The sequence below is a fragment of the Lycorma delicatula genome, chromosome 3 (assembly GCF_047948215.1).
Source record: "Lycorma delicatula isolate Av1 chromosome 3, ASM4794821v1, whole genome shotgun sequence".
Lineage (NCBI taxonomy): Eukaryota > Metazoa > Arthropoda > Insecta > Hemiptera > Fulgoridae > Lycorma > Lycorma delicatula.
In genome coordinates, this window is record NC_134457.1 from 141,210,696 (window position 1) to 141,231,363 (window position 20,668).

Below are 20,668 nucleotides of genomic sequence, written 5' to 3' on the forward strand. Positions count from 1 at the left end.
AACAGACCAATTAGTTTCCATGCAATTATACTTGCCATTCTAGTAACTTTTTTCTTAATCGACTCATACATGCATGCAGTGTATGATTAAACTAATACTTAAAAAGCAAATAATATGTTTTACAATCCCTTTATCAAGGGATTTAAAAGTAAATTTAAATCAATATGAAGTATATAAATTGTAAATGTATCTCATTACTAAAAACTACTAGTGTCAGAAATCCAATTATTTGGATATCAGTTACAGCAATGGCATGCCTAAAACCCCAATAGTTATGATATAACATATAAACCATCTTTTAAATTTTACAAGTAAAATTTATTACAATTTAGTCTCTGGTAGTTTATTTTTAGTTATATTTTCAGTCAGCATTTCAGAATTTTATTTATTTTCAAAAGTATCTTAATACTGTCAGAATTTTTACTGCAGATAAAACAATTTACACATACTAACAGATTAAAAATGTCAAAAAGAGATTATATTAAAAAATTAAGACATTTAAAAATTATCAGTAGGAAACACCTTTTAAAAAAATGTGTTAATCATAAGTTTAAAGCATTAATATATACAATGAAAAAATGACTTTCTCATCAATATAATAACGGATTAACAAAGCCATACTTTATTTCAAAAAAGGAACCCGGTATGACCACAATATTTCTAATATTTTGTGTTAGTAAGATATCTCATAACGTAACAAAAATATTTACATAAGAATATAATACTAGGGAAAAAACCTCTAAAAAGTAATTTTCGTTATATATATTTATACTGAAAGTTATTTATTTTCAACATTTCTTAATCAGAGATAATTTGTAAAGGACTAAGAAAATAATTATATACACACCATAACGAAGCCGTACAAGATCACACACCACATAAAAAAACCAGTAATTGGGAGGTTAGTTTAACAAACCCAGAGACATTCTGGGTTTCTGAGACATCTCTGGGACATTCCCAGAGAATTTTTTATCAACCATTTTAATAGTCCTAGTTTTGGTAATCAATAATAGAGATAAGGAATGCCTTTTACCTAAACAAACTGGGTCATGCCTTAAAACAAAATTACACTGTAGCTACAATTAATATGTACGAATTACAAAATAAAAGATGTTACAAATACATAAAAATACTGTTTAAGTATTATATTTTTATACTTATTAAATGATATTTAATGGAAAAAAACCAATAATGCAGCAAATAATATTTGCAGTAAAAGTTATTACTGATTTAAATTAAAAACAATAACAAAACAATCAAAATATCTAAATTCTATTGGATTTAATTTTCTCAGAAACATATAATTAAAACAGCAACAAGATTTTATATCACAATATACAAATCGGAAATGAAAAACATGATTTTCAGAATTTTCTCTCTATAGACTTTTAAAATGCTGCTTTAACAGCAACATACCTTCAAAACATTTTTGAAAATTTCCACTAAAAACTCTATTTTAATACATTTATTTAGATGCAACATAGTTAAAAATTTATTTTTATAAAATGTTTGCTTTAACTCTTATGTTTAATCTATACAAAACATTACATTATACTGCACATAATAATTTTATGACAGTTACAATATAAATTTTTTTTTTTTAAATTTACTTTGATTTTAATCTAATTATATATATATATTTATTTATAAAATGTTTTAAAGGTTTTTGCAAAGTTTTTAAAATAAATTACATTAAATTCAATAAATTTTCACAAAAAAGTGACAAAGATAGGGTCTTATTATAAATCAACATAAAAAATTCATAACTTGCATTTTTTTATAGCAAGTGTGATATTTTCTGCTTCACTTGGAAATCATACAGACCACACCGCACTCCAAGCATTCTCATTTTGAGTGCTACAATTTATATTTTTTACTCCTGGATGTAAAGCTATATCCTTAGTTTCAAGTAAAAAAAGGCATCTAAAAAATTAATAAAAACTTAATAACACCACTACAATAAAGTAATAAAACATATTAAATTATTAAAAAATCTTCCATCAAAACATATATTGGGTTTGATGGGAGACCACCTTCATCACAGTTAACCATTTAGTGGAAAGTGCATTTCTGATAAACTGCAGATAGATTACTTATACAAGAATATTATTACTGCAAACAGGAGGATCACCATCCATGAACTTGTTGCTCAGATTCCTGGGAGTTCTTACGGTAAAGTGGAAAGAGCTTTGACTGAAAAATTGGAGTATCACAAGTGTTGTGCTCGATGGGTACTGCGGCTATTGACATCAGAACACAAGGAGAAACGCCTTGACTGTGCTCGCCAGTTTCTTCAAAAGTGTCAAGAAGATAAGGAAGGATTGTTGGACTTTATTGTTATGAGAGACTAAACATGGGTGTTTCATTTCACTCCAAAACGAAACAAAAATCCAAACAGTGGCGTCACTCTGGGTCACCAGTTGCAGTTTTTTGGGATCGTAAGGGAATACTGCTGATCAAACCTGGGACAACAATCAACTCAGACAGTTATTGTGCAACACTAAGAAAACTCAGGCAAGCTATCCAGAACCGCCAGCAAGGATGACTGACAGCCGGTGTAACGCTGCTTCATGAGATAACGCATGACCTCACGTCTCCTGTCAAACCCAAGAACTTTTGACACACTTTGGGTGGACTGTCATGCCCCACCCACCTTACAGTCCAGACCTCGCACCTAGTGATTATCACTTGTTCCCCAAGTTAAAGGAACACTTGAGTGGCCAACGCTTCCAGAGCGACGATGACGTCAAAGAAGAGCTTCCTCAACAACGCTTCCTCAACAGGTTGGCGGCGGAGTTCTACGACATTGGGATAAAGAAATTGGAGCACCGTCTACAAAAATGCTTAGAAAAAGATGGCGATTATGTAGAAAAATTTCCAATGATGTAAATTTCTATGAGAATAAACAATGTTGTCTATTTGTAAAATTGATGGGAACCTTATTTCTGGATCTACCCTCGCAGATGAACAAAAGCAGACAAACCTGGGAAACAATAGTGGCAAAAGGTCATCAATTTAGATATGATAAAAAATTTCATTGAATTTCACGTTGTTTCATTTAAACAAAGTCATTTCGTGGAAATCTTGAGTGATACAACATGAACAAAGCAACTTATTATAAAACTAAAAGAACAAACTACTGAAAATTATGTTAAGAGATCAATGTTTTGATATTATCTATTATTATCAAGAATAATGTTTATATACTCAGATTGTGATGACATATACATGTATGACAAAGTGCAAAATCAATTTATAACTTACTAAAACAAGCAAATATTAGACATTACAATCAAAGTCTTGTACCAATACTTACATATAATAATTAGTTTCATCGGTATTATAATACATTTTCACATTTTTCATATACATTATAAATACAAAATAAATGAAATAAACAAATTATTAAACATACACATGTATTAACTGTACACAATTAAAATACTTACATAACACATTAAATCCAAGCCATTTACAAAAATTAAAGATAATATAACAATAAATAAATAAATTATTAGTGTAATACATGTGTACTAACTAATTTTAGTAAGTAACAGAATAAACATAAGATTCACTCACACTACTAGCAATTTCAAAAATTCTACTTAAAAAAACTGTCATCTCCAAAAATATCAGCTTTTGAAGCAATTAAGTAAATTTTATGTACAAACTATACAAATACAAAACCAAGTAACACTTTTAAAGTATTCACTATGATACAGAAACTACATGTAAATGAAAAATTATAAGTTCTTTTAAAAAGAAAATATCAACATTAACACTAAATATAAACAGTGTTTAACATTTACTTTCATGAAGAGGTATCACAACACAGTTCAACTTCCTCGGTACAAAGTTCTATTTGTTCACTGCTAACACACACAGAACCATCACTAATTTCACTAATTTTAATTTTTTTGTCCACTGGTTCATGAGGATTACTTCCTAAAGAGCTTCTCCTTTTCGGAACACTAATATCTTCCTTCGACATAGAAGCTGACCTTGTTTTTCTCGGCTGATGTTCAGTTATCGTTTGTATTTTTTCAAGAGCAGTCTTAAGCGGAAGCAAACCTACAGCAAATGGCACATCTTTGGTTGGAGATGAGACATTATCATCTTCGGAAACTTCTTTAACATCCTGTGAAACTAATACATCATTTAATAAATCTCGCTTTCTCTCTTCCTCATTCTGTAACGATCCAAGCATCATTTCTTCCACAGGTTCCATAATAACAACTTCATTATTTTTACTCATAGGAACATCTGTTTTTTCATTTATATATTCATGAAATTCTGTTGAATGATTTTCAATGACAGGTTCTTCTTCTTCTTCTTCTATAATACTTTCACTTGTAACTACTACTGGCATGTCTACTGGAACACAGTCTGCTACCGCTTCTACTTCATTCAATTCAGATTGCATTATATCTGGTTGACTTGCCTCTCTTCCAATTATATCCAAGTTGTTATCTCTCTCAATGACATTAATATGACCACCATCTCTTTCTAGAGTATCAATATTAGCGTCTTCTGTTTCAACAACAACAATATTACTGTCACCTTCTCCTGGAACATCAACATTACAATGTTCTCTTCCAACGTCAACATTAATATGTTCCCTTTCAACTCCATTGATATTACTATGACCTTCAAGAGTATCAGTGTTGCTGCTATCTTCCCTCTCTACATCGATATTACTATCTTCTTTCATTAACATGGCTTCATCAACTCCCATCATTGCTTCTAAAGCCTGTTCGACACTCATTTCCTTACATTCATCTTCATTTAAAGAAATGTCATGTTCTGCATCACTTCTACCTTCATTTTGTACTTCAGTATCATCATCCAGATTTTGTACATCATTTTCAACTAAATTCTGTACTCTATTAACATTTAAATGCTCTGTACTTTCCATACATAAACTACCATCTTCTCTTTTACCTTTATCTATTTCAAAAGTTTCCATACCTTCCACAACTTCATTGTAACTTTCTTCCAGAATATCACTTTTCTCATGGCTCATGCACACTTCTTTCCCTCTATCAGTAGCATCTACTAAATCCATACTGGTTTCGCCTTCAATATTATTTTCATCAATTCTATCAGATTCAGATAATTCGTTATCTAAGGTTAATAAATGCATCACATCATCGTCTTTACTTGTTGAATTGTCACTATGATGAGCATTCATTTCCTCAAATTGTTTGTCTGTGATCATTGTTCCTTCTACTTGATAACCTTCAATTTTTTCACCATTGCCATCAATAAACTCCAACTCAACAAGCTGAGACTGACCTTTGATTATATCTCTCTTTTCTATATTTTCTGGACCTTTAAAAGCTCTATTTGACTGTTTTAATTTTTCTTGAGCGCACTCAAGAACCTGAGAAAGAATTGACTTTGTTGATTTTGATTTTCCTATTGTAAGTTTAACTTCAGCTATTTTTGTGTTACCACCGATGACACCAACAGGAGATAGTGGAGTTTTCTTTACATCTTGTAAATGCTTCTTTCGTTGAACAATTTGCTCGTTCAATGCTTTTAAAACATTTACTTCTTTAGATGACACTACATATTTCTCTACTTTTGAATTTTCAGTCACTTCAAACAATACAACTGCATCTGGATCCATCTCAGATTCTTTATTATCCGATTTCAGGCTTTCTAAAACAGCTTCATTAATGATCTCTTGCACAGACATTTTTCCACCATTTTTATTACAATCTTTTTTCACACTTTCTGATAGAACAGTAGCCAAATCCTCCTCATCTGACTTAGTAGCTTGCATTTCTTTAACAACGAATTGTCGAACACCAAGTGCATTTTCTTTCTTTTCACCATAAGGCATTAAGGAATCATTATTTCTTTTCCTTTCCATAACAATAGAACCATCCTGTAACACAACACCTTCACCAACTTCATGCCCTTCTAAGGTTCCCTCTGTAACCTGGAATTGGAATTCCTCTTTACCTTCCATAACATTCATCAAAACATCTTCTGTTAACGTGATATAATTTCCATCACCATTATCGATTAAAATAGGTACGTCAGTAGGTAAACCAGCTTCTTTCAAAGCCTCTAAATACTTCATATTGTTGCCTTGGATTGTATCGCCATCCACTTGATACACTAGCGTCTCTCCATCACCCATAATTGAATTTTCACAGGTATTTGAATCTTCATTTTCTGTTTTGATCTTAGAACCAAAATTTTCTGCTTTTGACAATAAAGAAGCTAGTAAAGGTGATTTATCAACATTGTTAGTATTCCAAATAATTGTTTGTTTTGAATCAATAACCGACCTATCTTTTTGATCACACTGTCCATCCATTTCTTTTTGTAAATTTTCAACAGCAATTCTACTCGCTTCTGAATCTTTATAAGCTAAATTGGTTCGGTTATATGCAATGTTTGCTGGATTTCTTCGTCTTCCCCGTCTTCTCGGTTCATAACCCCCCCTGACAGGTCTTGAACCTGCATCACCAGCAGAGAGTGAACCGTTACGGATATAAGGCTTATGTGCTTCTACAATGTTATTGTCCTGAGTAAATACTTTACTGATACGGCTATTTGGATTGATACGAACATTGCGGTTAACAGTCTGCAGTGACTGAGCTGGATTACCAGATAACGATAGAAGAATCTGAGCAGACTCTGTGGGGGGATTGGTTAGAGGTGCCTGTGTAACTGGAACTGCTGCAGGTCTTCGGCCTCTTCCAGCACCAGGCCGCCTTCCTCCTCTACCTGTAATCAACATTTCTATTTAGTATATTATGAGATAACTGTATCAAGTACTCACCTATGATTTAAATATGTTAATAGTTTGAAAACATTAACAACAAAACCAGTCAATATTACAATCTGAAAAAATTGCATAACTGACTATCCTATGCATAATAAACCACCCTGGTAAAAATATTCAAATACAATTTTACATCATATGACTTGTTTAATAATGTGTTATTTCACATCAGTGTCTTTCCACAATCTCAGGATGTACTTTGTGTTATAAGTAGAATAATGGTTGGTATGGTTCAAATAAAAACCAATTGAATTTGAAAACTTAGCAAATTCACGTTTTCTAAGTTTCCATGTTAAATTCTGTTCCTAATTTTAAAGAAAATTAATTTTGTTTAAATTATGCTAATATATTAAAAACTCATTCTCCAGCCAAAAATAATCAATACCAGTCACTTCTACTCAGTTTTTAAACAAATTATAAGAGTAATTAAAATAACCACTTCAAAACAGTGTAATATAAAGTAATTAAAATACATATACAACCCTTGGGCAGGCAATAATGGATATATCCGCATACACAAAATTTTCATTCAGAACAATTTGCAGATTTATCTAAATTTGGTTCTAGATTTTACGAGTCTTTAGCTAACAGGAATCTGTTAAAGTTGTAACATATTAATGGAGCTTTTATATCAATTAGTATTACATAATTAACCCACCGAATTGGTCTAGTGGTGAACGCATCTTCCCAAAATCAGCTGATTTGGAAGACGAGAGTTCCAGCGTTCAAGTCCTATAGTCAGTTATTTTTACACAGATTTGAATACTAGATCGTGGATACCGGTGTTCTTTGGTGGTAGGGTTTCAATTAACCACACATCTCAGGAATGGTCAAACTGAGACTGTACAACACTTCACTTCATTTACACTCATACATATCATCCTCATTCATACCTCTGAAAGGTAATTACCAGAGGCTAAACAGGAAAAAGAAAATGTCTTACATAATTAGTAGTGTTCCACTGTTCTTGTTAATACAATCATGTTTTTTAATCAAATTGCCAGCACTGAAAACTGGGTGGGAATGGGAGTGGTTTTCTGAATGGGTTGTTGGGACTCACACTCATGTTATGTCTTTTTGCCTGTGATAGTAAAATTGCGTTTAATGTAAATAGCTCAAATTTTTCTGAAGACATCATTGAAATACCTAATAGATCTATACCGGAGAGTGATAATTCAGTGATAAGGGAATGGGCGTTGAAGAAAGTGATGAAAAATACAGAGACTATGTCACAAGTTCTGATCTTAATAATGTTAGTGTTGTATCACAATTGCAGAGTGTAATAAATGATGATCTAGGTGATGATGATGATGGAAGAGGAACTGAACCATTAAATGACAAGAGAAATAGTGACAGTGATCAGGATAACTGGATTGATGAGAGTTGCAGTGATAATGGACCCATAAATAATATAACAATTATAAATAATTCCAAACCAATTTTACAAACTTCTTTCAATGAAAACACATTGCCCATAGACTATTTCAGTTTGTTTTTTGTTGACGATTTACTTGATATGCTCTGAGAAAAATAGTTTTACTAACAAGCAAAAACTTACCTTAACCAGCCCTAAAAGTAGAATGAAAAAATGGAAAGACACAACAGTTTCTGATTTGAAAGCTTTACTGTGAGTTAATACTCAATATGGGTCTGCATCCATTACACAATGCAACATTTTAAAACTTCTGGAACTATGTTTTACAACTATAAGGTGGTCTTTTCATGCTGATCTTCAGCTGGTCTTTTCATAAGTATTTTTCATGCTGATTTCAAATCTGATTTTAGTTTATCTGTTATCATGTAAGGTTTTTATCCAACAAAAATCACATCTTTTAAACAGGGAAAATTATTATTTTAGTTAAAATTTGTGTTTTGTAACCCAGTATAAAATTACAATACACTGCATTAGAATAGACAATGGTATATACTCGCTTAAAAAATGCTAATATGACAATTTAATTCCTCTTCTTCGCTGATTTCACCACTTCAAGTTCTTTCTGACGTGGGTTGAAACTTCTCTTCCTTGATTGTCTCCCTTCACCAGTGCTGTCCCTTTTTAACATAAAACAAAAGTCAGCCACCATGTTTGCATTCCACCTTCCCTGGTATCTCTTTTCCATGTCCTTGATGTCCTGGTGGAAATGTTCTCCTTGTTCTTCACTGACATCACTGAGGTTCGCAGGGAAAAAGTCAATATGTGAATGAGGAAATGAAGCTTCACATTCATGTTACATTCTAATTTCATGAAACTCTGCAACACTGTTTTAACCATGGTTTTGTACTTTGGATGTTTTTTGTTGCCCAAAAAGTTGGCAACTTCTTTAAACGAAATCCAAGCTCTTTTTTTCCACTGGATTCATTGTACTTTCAAACAAATTGTCTTTCATTAAATATCTTATCTGCAGTTCCACAAAGATCCCTTCTTTAAGGTTCCCATAAGATACTTTTGGAAATTTTGTTGCCAAGTACTAGAACCAGTCACAATCTTTTGGAAGGCCTTTAGTGAATCGTTTCATTAATCTGAGCCTGATGTGCAGAGGAAATAATAGTATCTTACTTGGTTGAACAAGTGATACATTTGTTATGTTCTGTGAACCGAATTGGAGAGTTTTTCTTTTGAGCCAGTCTGTTACCTTCCAATTTTTATCTTTCACTCGGTTGTCCCATTCACAAATAAAACACGACATTTTTGTGTAGCCAAATTGTTTACAAAGTACTTATAAATCCCCAAAAATTATTCTAGAATGTTTTTCACAGTTCATATATTTCAGCAGAGCTTTGAGATTTTCATATATCTTCTTGAGATGTACTGAATGTACAATGAGTATTCCAAACAAATTTCTATTATGCAAAAGTACACCTTTGAGGCTACATTTTGACGAATAACCTCCACTGACTTGGATTATAAGTGACATTAAAGAAATTCAATAAACCCTCAATATCATAACAGAAAACCATAAAGTCTTCTTTAAAGAATTTTATTAATTCCTTCTCTCTCTTTCCTGTTTAGCCTCCGGTAATTACCATTCAGATAATACTTCAGTGGATGAATGAGGATGATCATGTATGAGTGTAAATGAAGTACAGTTTCAGTTCAACTATTCCTGAGATGTGTGGTTAATTGAAACCCAATCACCAAAGAACACCGATATCCACAATCTAGTATTCAAATCCATGTAAAAATAACAGACTTTACAAGGACTTGAACACTGGAACTCTCGACTTCCAAATCAGCTGATTTGGGAAGACGCGTTCACCACTAGTGCAACCCGGTGGGTCTTCTCTCTGGTCCTATACCAAGAGAATGAAACTCCTGGTAGTAGAGGATTTTTTGCTTTCAGTCTTAACCAAAGCAATTGGTCAGCTTCTTTTGTCAGATTCCAGTCATGAGTTAAATCATTAAGTTCATTTTGACAGAATAATTTTGGTGCAAAATCTTCTTCTTCAGACTTGTAATCATCAGCATTATTGCATCATTTTTGTTAACCATACAAAAATAACAATTGTTAGCATGATTTTGTGGCTCCGTCCAAACCATTGGGATTGCAAACACCATTTTCCACAGTCTCAGCCCCTCAAAGCATGTATATACATACCTTGTTGAGTTCCCAACTTTTGTCTTCATCACCAAGCCTCATGCCAAAGTATGCATAATAGACATTTCTACAGAAACTACATATGACAGCACAAATATAACCTCACAGCACTAGCATGTCAACAATGAACTACATTTTCCCGCCTAACAGCCACCTGGGTGTAAAAAGTGCAATCCCTCTTACCCTTCTAATAAAAGTTCCCTTTGTGGAATTTACGTTTAAATAAAAAATGAGTTCACTTGATAGAAAAAACTTATTACAGATCTGAAATCAACGCAAAAAAATACTTTAGGAACATGTAAAATTACAGAATCATAGAAAATCATGTTGCAGTATTATCAGAGCTAAAAGATTATTTTTCAGGGAAGAGGATTAACTGAATGCAATTCTTTAGCCATGTCTTTTACCAGAGATAATTTTCTGTTGCTATTTTGGAACCTACACTTCAGCAGTGACGAGAGCACTGATTGTGACATTTTTATGATAATTTCATAACTTTTTTTATTTGTATTTTTTCTTCAACATTTTTATATCTTTGTACAGTTTGTTTTTATATAATTTTATAACATTACATGTATAGAAAATTCAATAAATGTATAATTACAAAAATATTGTTCATATTAACCAAAATAAAGTATAGCATTAAGATCTCATTTTTATTTCACAGGCTAATTGCGGATATCCTCAATGCTGAGGTCTCATCTAGGCCCGTAAAAGCTTAATGCAGATATATCTGCCTACATTTTTTACACTACAAACTCAACAAAAAAATTATCACTGACTTTAAGATTATATGTACTAAATTCTTACTTATATGTACTATTAAGCAAGATATCACCAAAACAAAAAGATTTTTGCACCTACTACAAAAAAAATGCTTCAGTGTGGCTGCATAGATAATGGCTAGAATATTAAGCCTGCCTGTGAAGGGTTAAATAAAATTACAGATTGAAAATGTTATTTTTCATTTAACAAGCTAACAAAATTTAACTTAAAACATATTTTTTTTTATCTACAAGAATGAATCAAATATAAACCAGAATTTCTGTTGTCGTTGATGCACAGGTAATGGAGAGGGGCTTGGCTTGTCAGTGTTGTACATAGGGATGCGTAGAGGGGAATCCCACTCTTAGAAAGACAGTATCACAATGTTAGAGTAGGAGGTATCATCACACCTTGTACAACATACTATTATTAAATTTCTCACGGCAGAGGGTGTGAAACTGCAATTCCTGCAATGAAATTTGGGTGCACCATTACACCCCAGAATCAATATAGGCAAGTATGGCGTGGTGAATAAAGGGAGAAACTGCACTCATTAAAGCCAAAACTCGACTGTCAGCTGGAAAGGTTCTGGCCACAGTATTTTTTAATTTCAAAGGAGTTTTTGCATGTTGATTTTCTCCATGCACATCGTACATACCATAGCCAACTTTTAGACAAAGTAAAACTTACATATCGTCAGAAAAGATGTCAATTTCCAATCCAAGATGTCACTGTGCTTCATGACAATGCTCAGCCCCATACTGCAGCTCAAATTCAAGAAAAAATTGCATCTTTATTCTGGAGTACACTGGAGAGAACCTTCCATACAGTCCAGACTTACAGCCCTACGATTATCATTTTTTTGGGCCACTAAAAGAAGCACTTGGAGGATAGAAATTTGATGACAATGCTGTTGTTGAAGTGTTCGTGCACAATTTCTTAATGTTATGCTCACCTTCATTTTACAATAGTGGGATCAAAAAGCTACCTATCCCCTGGGAAAAATATGTTTCCAAAAGAGGAAATTATGTAGAAAAATAATATTGCGAGTATATATTTTTATTATCCTTCAATAAATTATTTTTAAAAATTTCGGCTTATATTTGATTCACCTTCGTATTAATAATTCTTGATTTGCATATCATTATTTAAAGGAATTTTTAACATCTCCCATGAACCCACACATGATAATGTCAACAACAATTAAATATTATAGCACGCACACACAGACGGATTACACATGTAGCAGATTACATATGTAAAGAAAGAAAGACATTTGACCAAGAATATGGTCAAATATATAGGTCAATATATATACACACACACATACAAATATATACACACAGAATTTTAATTTTACTCTTGTGAAGAATTTATAAAATTTCAAAAACTACTTAAAAAATTATTTAATCAGCTTGTTTTACAAACCAAATATTAGTTTAAGAGCAACCACTTATCACAAATTAAATTACCTGACCAAATACAGATTTTGATCAGTAAATGAAATGAATAGCATTATTTCAAACAGTAACAAATGATTAAATATTTAAAAAACCAATGAACATTGTAATAATTAAAAACTCACAAACCTATGACAGCTAAGTTACAATGCACATAGTAATATCACATGGAATATAAAAATCCAAACATTGGTATTACTTTAAAAAAATTTTTCATTCTGTTAATGGTCATGACAGCATTCTGTGTTGCAGTGTTCATGCAAAAACCTATTAACAAGCTGATGTTGATTACCGATTCTGTTAAAACTTCATAACATGAAATAACTACAATCAGCCACTCAATACCACTACTGTATCACATACATTCATAAATCAGACAATCTTAAGTTCTTCACACAGAAAAAACTATGGAAGGTGATAATATTGCCATGTGATAATCAATTAAATTCACCAGTTCACCAGGCATCTATAAAATAACTACCTGAAAATTGGGTAACTATGATCAAGAAAAGTTAAAATATTATATATTGTGAAGATTACTATGCATTCCCCTCTTAATTGCCAAATTTCATTGAATATTCCCATTATTTCTGAAAAGAGGGGTTGAGCAAATTTGCTTGAAACCAGTAAATCAGAGAGCACACAAAGGTTAGTTAGTAAGAACACTTAAGCAATATTTAATAAAAACAGATTGTAAAAAAAATATACATATAAATATTTCTTTACATAATCTAGTATATAATACTGCCAGAACCTTAATACACTATGAACTACAAACCCTTAAATTAAGGCCCTTTAATTTTTAACATAGTATTTTACATGATATTTTTTCTTTTGTACAAATAAACACTGTAATAGACAGTATTTATATTTTATTGACCAGAGCTTTCAACACTGTATGCTGTAAGCTTTTAATTCATAAGCTGATCTAAACATCTATCACAGTTTGGTTACATTCCTTCCAATGAGTAAACAAACAGCTAAGAGTTTAAAACAATTAGATACTTTTACATATCATATAACTCTGGAAATGTATAAAGAATTTTCTTAGGGAAGACTGAGCCTATTATTAGGAGGCTCTTTTATGTCTGAAGAAAAACTGATTTATTATAGTAGTTTAATAATCGGCAAGTACATCAATAATAAGCATGATAATCCTGGATTAAAGATAATCTGATCTCAGTGAGAAATGTGAGCAGGATGAGCAACAGTTTTGAAAACTCTGAACCATTACTTACAGTGGATTTGTTAGCTTCATTTAGCCATCTGAGGATAAACTCTCCCTTTCACACTTACCACCTATTTTTCCCCTTAACCTTGAGCCTTTTAACAGAATATCCAGATAGTTCTGAAGTCAAAAGCATATTGGTGTTGTGGATAATAGGAGCAATATACTATGGGCCCATCAAGATCTGTATTTCTTACCTTATGGCTATACAAAATGCTTAACTGTGGACTCAAATTCTTGCATTATAATAAAATATCCATCTGCTAGCATATAAATGGACTGGTACATCCCATATTTATAATAATCATCAATTCTTTTATCTTGAACATACATAGAGAAAATTGTATAAAATAATACAATGGAGAATAAAGACTTGGTTATGAATAAATCACTAAAAATGATCACTACCAAAAAATTTCATAATTAAAACACCCTTACAATTAAAAAATACTAATAACTCAAAGTGTATGCTGACAAGGGGAAAAGTAGAAATGTTGAAATGTGGCAGAACATAATAACTAAGCAATCCACATACAGCAAACCTTGAATTAAAGAGGGTATAATATAACTTTATGAATAAAACCTAAAGCCATTGAACTCCCCAGAATAAAAGCAGAATATTTAAAAAAATATTATACTTACTAATTTTAACTGTTAATATTACATGGTTATCTAGATCTAAATAAAGACAGACCCCCCTCCCCCAACCACAGAATTTAACTAAAATGAAACAGACATGTAAAGAACTTATTTACTAAATTATTTTCTTGTAGTAAACTATGTTGTAATTGTAAAGTGAACCCCCTCCCGAGTAATGTAAACATTTACAACCTAAACAAACATGAAAATTCACCTCTCAGATAATATATTTTATAAGATTCAACAATAAAAACACAAAGAATAAAAAAAAAGATAAATCAGATTCCAGAGTTACAAAGGATCCGTATAACTTCTCAACAATTCAGCACTGGAAAATTAAATTTAGCAAATGCTCCTACCTTGAAACAATTTCATTTTTTATTGAGATTACCATACCCACAAAGCTGCCAAGGGAACCACAAGAGGGCAATAAAATTTTTAAATGGAAATAGAAGGGCTGTGGCACTACAGGATATAGAAAAACAAAAATTTGATATTGTAAAAAACTTTGGGCTCTAATACTCTAACCAAAAGAGCAGCAATTTAATGTTTTCCTTAGTTATTTTTTAAAAATAAACTACTTAACTGTAAAGAGTAAATTCTCTACTGAAATTAACAAAAATTTACTTTATTCTTTTAAAAAAATGAAGACTTTTCTATTTCCAGTTCATTTATTTTATTACACGTTATCATAAAAAAATTCTTACACAGATAGGTAGGTGTTTTTAAGTTTGCTTCTAAACAAACTCACTTCTTTAAGGATATACAGCTTGTCCAAGCCAAAATGGCACAGATCTGATCAAAGCAATGGGTGCCCAGATAGCGTGGGGCTACAATATGCTACTCGCAGAACACAATATATATATATATATATATGGTATAATCAACTTTGCGGTATATATACAGTAAAATCTTTTTTTTATTTCATAGTAATTTTTAAAATTAACTAATTTTTTTTATACTAATTTACGGTACAATTTTTTTTTTAGTATTTTTTATACTGTTATAAAAAATTTATGATGTGAATATCTGTATTGATTGAAATAAACATAATCAATTTTTTTTGCCATTTATATATAAAAAAAAAAAAAATACATTCATAACCGAATAAAACAGTTCATAAATATTTAGCTAACTTATTTTTAAATACAGTAAAAAAAAAAATTAAATAAATTTTTACCTTGAAATATAGGTATTTCTTGTTTTTCTGTTTTTATAATTGTTTTTACTAGCTCGACAATCCTTTTTTCAGTAGAACTTTTGCACTTTATGTTATAATGTATTTCGTTATGAATTTTGTAACTAGCACTAACATAATACAAAGTTGCTGAATATGTAGCATTTCACTCCCTACTGCATGTTTTCGTCTTCTTCTAATGATTCTGATGAACTCTTAGTTCCCAAATTGATGATGACATGTTCAATTTGTTGTTCTAGAGATCCTTGCAGCTTGCGATACTCATCTTCATTTTTTTTTTACATGTTCACAGCATATTATCCAGTCCTCAACCAAGAGTTCTGCAAACATTTTATGAGAAATTTCTATTGTTGCAGCTATCTACAAAAATGTAAATTGTACATTTTTGGCTGAGATTTGGTTCTTCACCCAAGCCCATATCATCTCAATGGGATTCAAATCAGGTTGATACATGGGTAGGCATAAAACAGGGAACTTGCCTTCCTCCAATATCTTATCCATCTTATATTGGTTTGCTTGTCATTTGTCCCGCCACCACTCCATTGGGTTACCCTACAGCATAAGACCGAATGAATGTCTATGCCACAAACAGCAACTGAGCCTCGAACAGTTTAGCAACCAGCATCTTAATATAGCTCCTACAGCTTATCTAACAGCGTGAGTAGACTAAGCGCAGTGCCACACACCACCGGCTTACGTGTCCTAACCGCTCACTTCATATATTTGCTGAAATGGTTAGGCGAACCCCATCAACTACTAAAAATATATATGACATCCATAATAAAATTTATTTCCTCAAGGCAGCAATTCGCTGCCATGACTAGGTTGCTGAATGCCAGCCAAGTACCTGTCCACCATTTTATAGTGCTTGGGGCCATAATAATTGGCTGGTGGTCAGCCATACTGAGGGTTAGTTTCCCACGGCAATGACGTAAGTCTTTCCTTTAAGCAAACTACGGATGCCGGCCGAACAAAGCAACCACATCTAGGAACTCCATACGGTCTGACAATGCAGATCTCACCACATTGACTCCCCGCTTGTGAGTGTGGCTAATTTTCCCCATGACCTCTAAGTTCCAGGATGGCCCGGTTACTGCCCCCCCCCCCCACACGAGCAGGGCAGTCAAACATCAGGTGTTCATTTGACTGGACCTCCCCACAGACCCGTAGCTCATCAGTTGCTAGGCCCAACCAAAACAGATATTGGTTCAAGTTAGTATGGTTCGTGAGCACCCAAGTTCTTAAGGGCAACGGGTGCCCTTAAAACCGAGCTCGAGGCATACCATCCCCCAAATCCTGTATAAACAATCCTGTATACAAGGATCTTTCCTTTCTGTGGTGTCTCATTCCAGCTGCCGTGCGAGGCTCTGCACAACCTCTTCTGCAGGCGGGAGATGGGCAACTGAACATAATTTTAATCCGATTCATTGTGATCTCCGTTCCGCTCTGCTCTGGTACTGGCCCGGCTCGAAACCACATCCCAAATACCTCGGCCTCCCGGCCTCTTTGTAATCTCCACATGACTTCCCGAACTTTCACTACTAAATCAATTGGGAGAGGCTTTACCAATACAGTGGTAGCCTCGTAGGAGGTTGTTTTAAAAAAAAACAATGCATACAATAAGGCTCTGCATTGGGCACTCCTTAAATTTTGAATAAGTGCTCTATTCATATCCAACCCATCTGCCCAAATGGGCACCATATATAAGAGGTCATGCTTTCGAAGACACCTCAGTACACCATGTACATTTGACGGCCCAACAACCTATAGTCTTTCCGAGCAATCCTTCTAAGTTTGTACATCACTGAGACAACGTCTGCTGCTACTTGCCTAATGTGGTTGCTAAACAGCAACTTTCCATGAAACAAAACACCTAGATACTTATTAAATCTAACTTGGCTGATTACACAGCCTTTATATTTGATATGGAGGTTACGACTGTATGATAATTTGTCTGCATCCTTGAGAAGCATAAACTTCGTCTTGGGCACAGAAACCTTTAAATTTTGAATGTCCATCCAGCCCTCTGAAGTTGACAAGGCCGCCTGTGCCTGGTCTTCTAGTTGTGGTGTTGTGGTCGTGAATTACCACGAACTAAAAGGAGACAGTCATTGGCGAATGCCTGGGGCGTGACCCCTTATGGAAATGTTAATCCCAGAAATCTGTCGAATACCAGGTTCCACAGCAGGGGACTGAGAACAGAACCCTGCAGGCTTCCCCTGGTAACGGATTTTTCCACAACTAGGTGCATATCCTTAAACAGAATCATATGATTAGATAAATAGTCATGTACCACGGCCTGTAGGGCTACAGGAACATTGCAGCATTCCAACTCATAGAGGACAGAACTCCAACACAAGAAAGAAAATGCTGCCTCTATGTCTATAAAAATTGCCAAAACATTTACAGTTGGCGCTTTCCACCGCAGCAAGAGCACTTAAGATGCAATCCTCGGTGCCAATCCCTTTCATGAAGCCATACTGGCCTTGATTTAGAAAACAGTTTACCCTCAATGCTTTCCCAGAGCTGTTCCACAACCAGCCTTTCAAACAACTTGCTGATTACCGGCAAGAGGTTGATGGGTCGATAACTGCCGACCTCACTAGGATCCCTTTCCTGGTTTTAAGAGCACCCTTACCAAAGCTCTATCTTATCTTACTCTTTATATACCTTACTACACCTTACTCTTTTTATCTTTATCTATCTGATATGTTTTCATATTATCTTTATTTTTTTTAATTGTCTCATACAACTGAACTTTCGTCAAATTTTCATGGAATGTTAAGCTGTTAGTCTGCAGCCAGTCAATCGTTAGTTTTTTTGTTGATGCTGAATTCCGTGCTCAGCTTTCTTCAGCATTGTGAATTCTTCAGCAAGTTAGGCATTAATTTTTTCTCTTAGCCACTTTAAAAACATGTTGCAGTTCATCTGAGAATGATAATATGTTTTTTTGCAAACCTGAGGAATATTTTTTTCCAAACTGTCCAACAGTTGGGAAGAAATCCCATTTCACCATCAATATGGATAATTATTATACTTTCTCCTTTTGAAATTGGCACAGCAAAACACTCAGACGTATTTGAAGCCAACATTTCTGTTGACAATGAGAACTTAAAATACAAATCTCATTGATGTAGACAATTGGTCTTCCTTAAACTCTATAATCTTCCACTTAATTCAAATACACAAACTGTACTGAATATTATGGTTTTCAATAAGAATTGCCTTGTTATTGCCGATTCTCTTCCATTTGAATGCCATGCTTAATGTAAGTGTCTGTAAGCTACTTTTTTGCCCATTAAATATCCCATCACTTTTTAGTTTTATGGTAAGTTTCCTTAGAAAAGGCGAGCACCCTCGGTTAAGTAAAATTTTAACACTTTACATCGTATAGCATTGCAATCAAAACTGTCCGGATTTGTCACTTCCTTTTTGCATTTTATTTCTTTGCAAGGAGAACTGAATTTTTTTTCCAAAGCTATTTCACCAGAAATTCGAAAACTGTTCTTTTTGAGACTCTGTGGCAGAGGAAACACGTTCTAAAATGTTTTTAGAGTCACTAACAAACATTCTAACTGCAACCTCTCCTGTCATGTAATTAAAAACATTGTGTATAATTTCTTTCTCTTGGTGGTGAATGTTTTTTCCACTTAAATTAGACATAATGTGCAAAATAATTAAATCAATTCACTACCATAAGAACAGAGCCGACAAAAATTTACTAATTTAACGCAAATAAATTACTTTTACAATTTCACTAGATTGACCAACTATATTAGAAAAATTCATTAAATAAGAGTAACAAAAAAAGCAAGAATTTAATGAGATTTAAATTTTAAAGAGAAATCTGAGTCTTAGCATAACTGCCTGCCAAAAATCATATGATTCATGTTGTTTGTAATCATTTAATTTATAATATAAAAAAAGATATAGCTAATTATGTAATATAAAACTTATTCAGCCACTCTACAAAGTACAGAATTAAAGAACATTCTTACCTTACTTTTTTTCACATTAAAGCCCTCTTTCAAGCATAAGCTCATCCTCAGTAATTTTTTTGTATCAAAATTTTACTTTTTTAGTTTTACATTAGGTAACATGATATATTAACATCTATAGAATAAATGTGTTCAGTCAAACATGACTGTTTTAACATCTATATGTTAAAACAGTACTGTATTGATTACCTAATTTATTTAAAATTCCTTATCAATTTATTACAAACTTAAATAATATTCATAAGAATGTCCCTATCAAATTCTGTCTGCAGATTCATTCTTTATTCTGTACTTTGTGAAGTGGCTGAATAAGTTTTATATTATATAATTAGCTAGATTTTATGTACAAAGGAGATTATGGACTACAAAAAATTTTATTTAAATAAATTTATAATAAACGCCAACCAAGCAAGACTGACCTATAAATTTTACAATTTACACAGAAAATTATGTATGATTATAAATTTTAATAAAAATTGTTTAAAATTAAATAATACCTAAATATGCATAAATAAATATTAAGGGTTTTTAACATAATAATATTATATGTAAAACTAAAACATATGCAGAGAATTTCAGGATAAAACAAGAGATAAAATATGCTTACTATAGGAGAAACTGTACAAATGTTGAATTAATTGTACAATGAGCATTTGAATTTATTTATAAAAGTTTTGGGTAACATCATGTTTGATCATATCTATGATTATATAAAAATTAACATTAATATATACACAATTTATGCAAAAAGTAAATAATAAAAACAAATTATGAAAAAATAATTTGATAAAAATGAAAAATAGTAGTAATGGTGCAATAAATAAGAATGATAATTATAATACAAATCAAAAAATAAATAATGGAATGAGTAGAACCGATGAAACATACAGATGTTGATAATATAAAAGATAAGTCAGATAATTTTAAAATAAATGATAATTTAGTAAATTTCACAAAAGTTGTTTTCCAAGATGAAGAAAAA

The 20,668-nt window shown here is 32.5% G+C and overlaps 1 protein-coding gene across 3 annotated transcripts in view; it reads right to left on the reverse strand.

The window, feature by feature from the left end:
- Window positions 1-1,693: 1,693 nt before the first annotated feature.
- LOC142322056 (uncharacterized) overlaps window positions 1,694-20,668 on the reverse strand; it is a 49,830-nt gene continuing 30,855 nt past the window's right edge. For 2 of the 3 annotated variants that reach the window (XM_075360682.1, XM_075360685.1), the window contains exon 5: window positions 1,694-6,744. In XM_075360682.1, the coding sequence (XP_075216797.1) occupies window positions 3,812-6,744 (2,933 nt within the window). In that variant the 3' untranslated portion in view covers window positions 1,694-3,811. The remainder of the gene's footprint in view (window positions 6,745-20,668) is intronic. The other variant, XM_075360684.1, reaches the window with a different exon arrangement.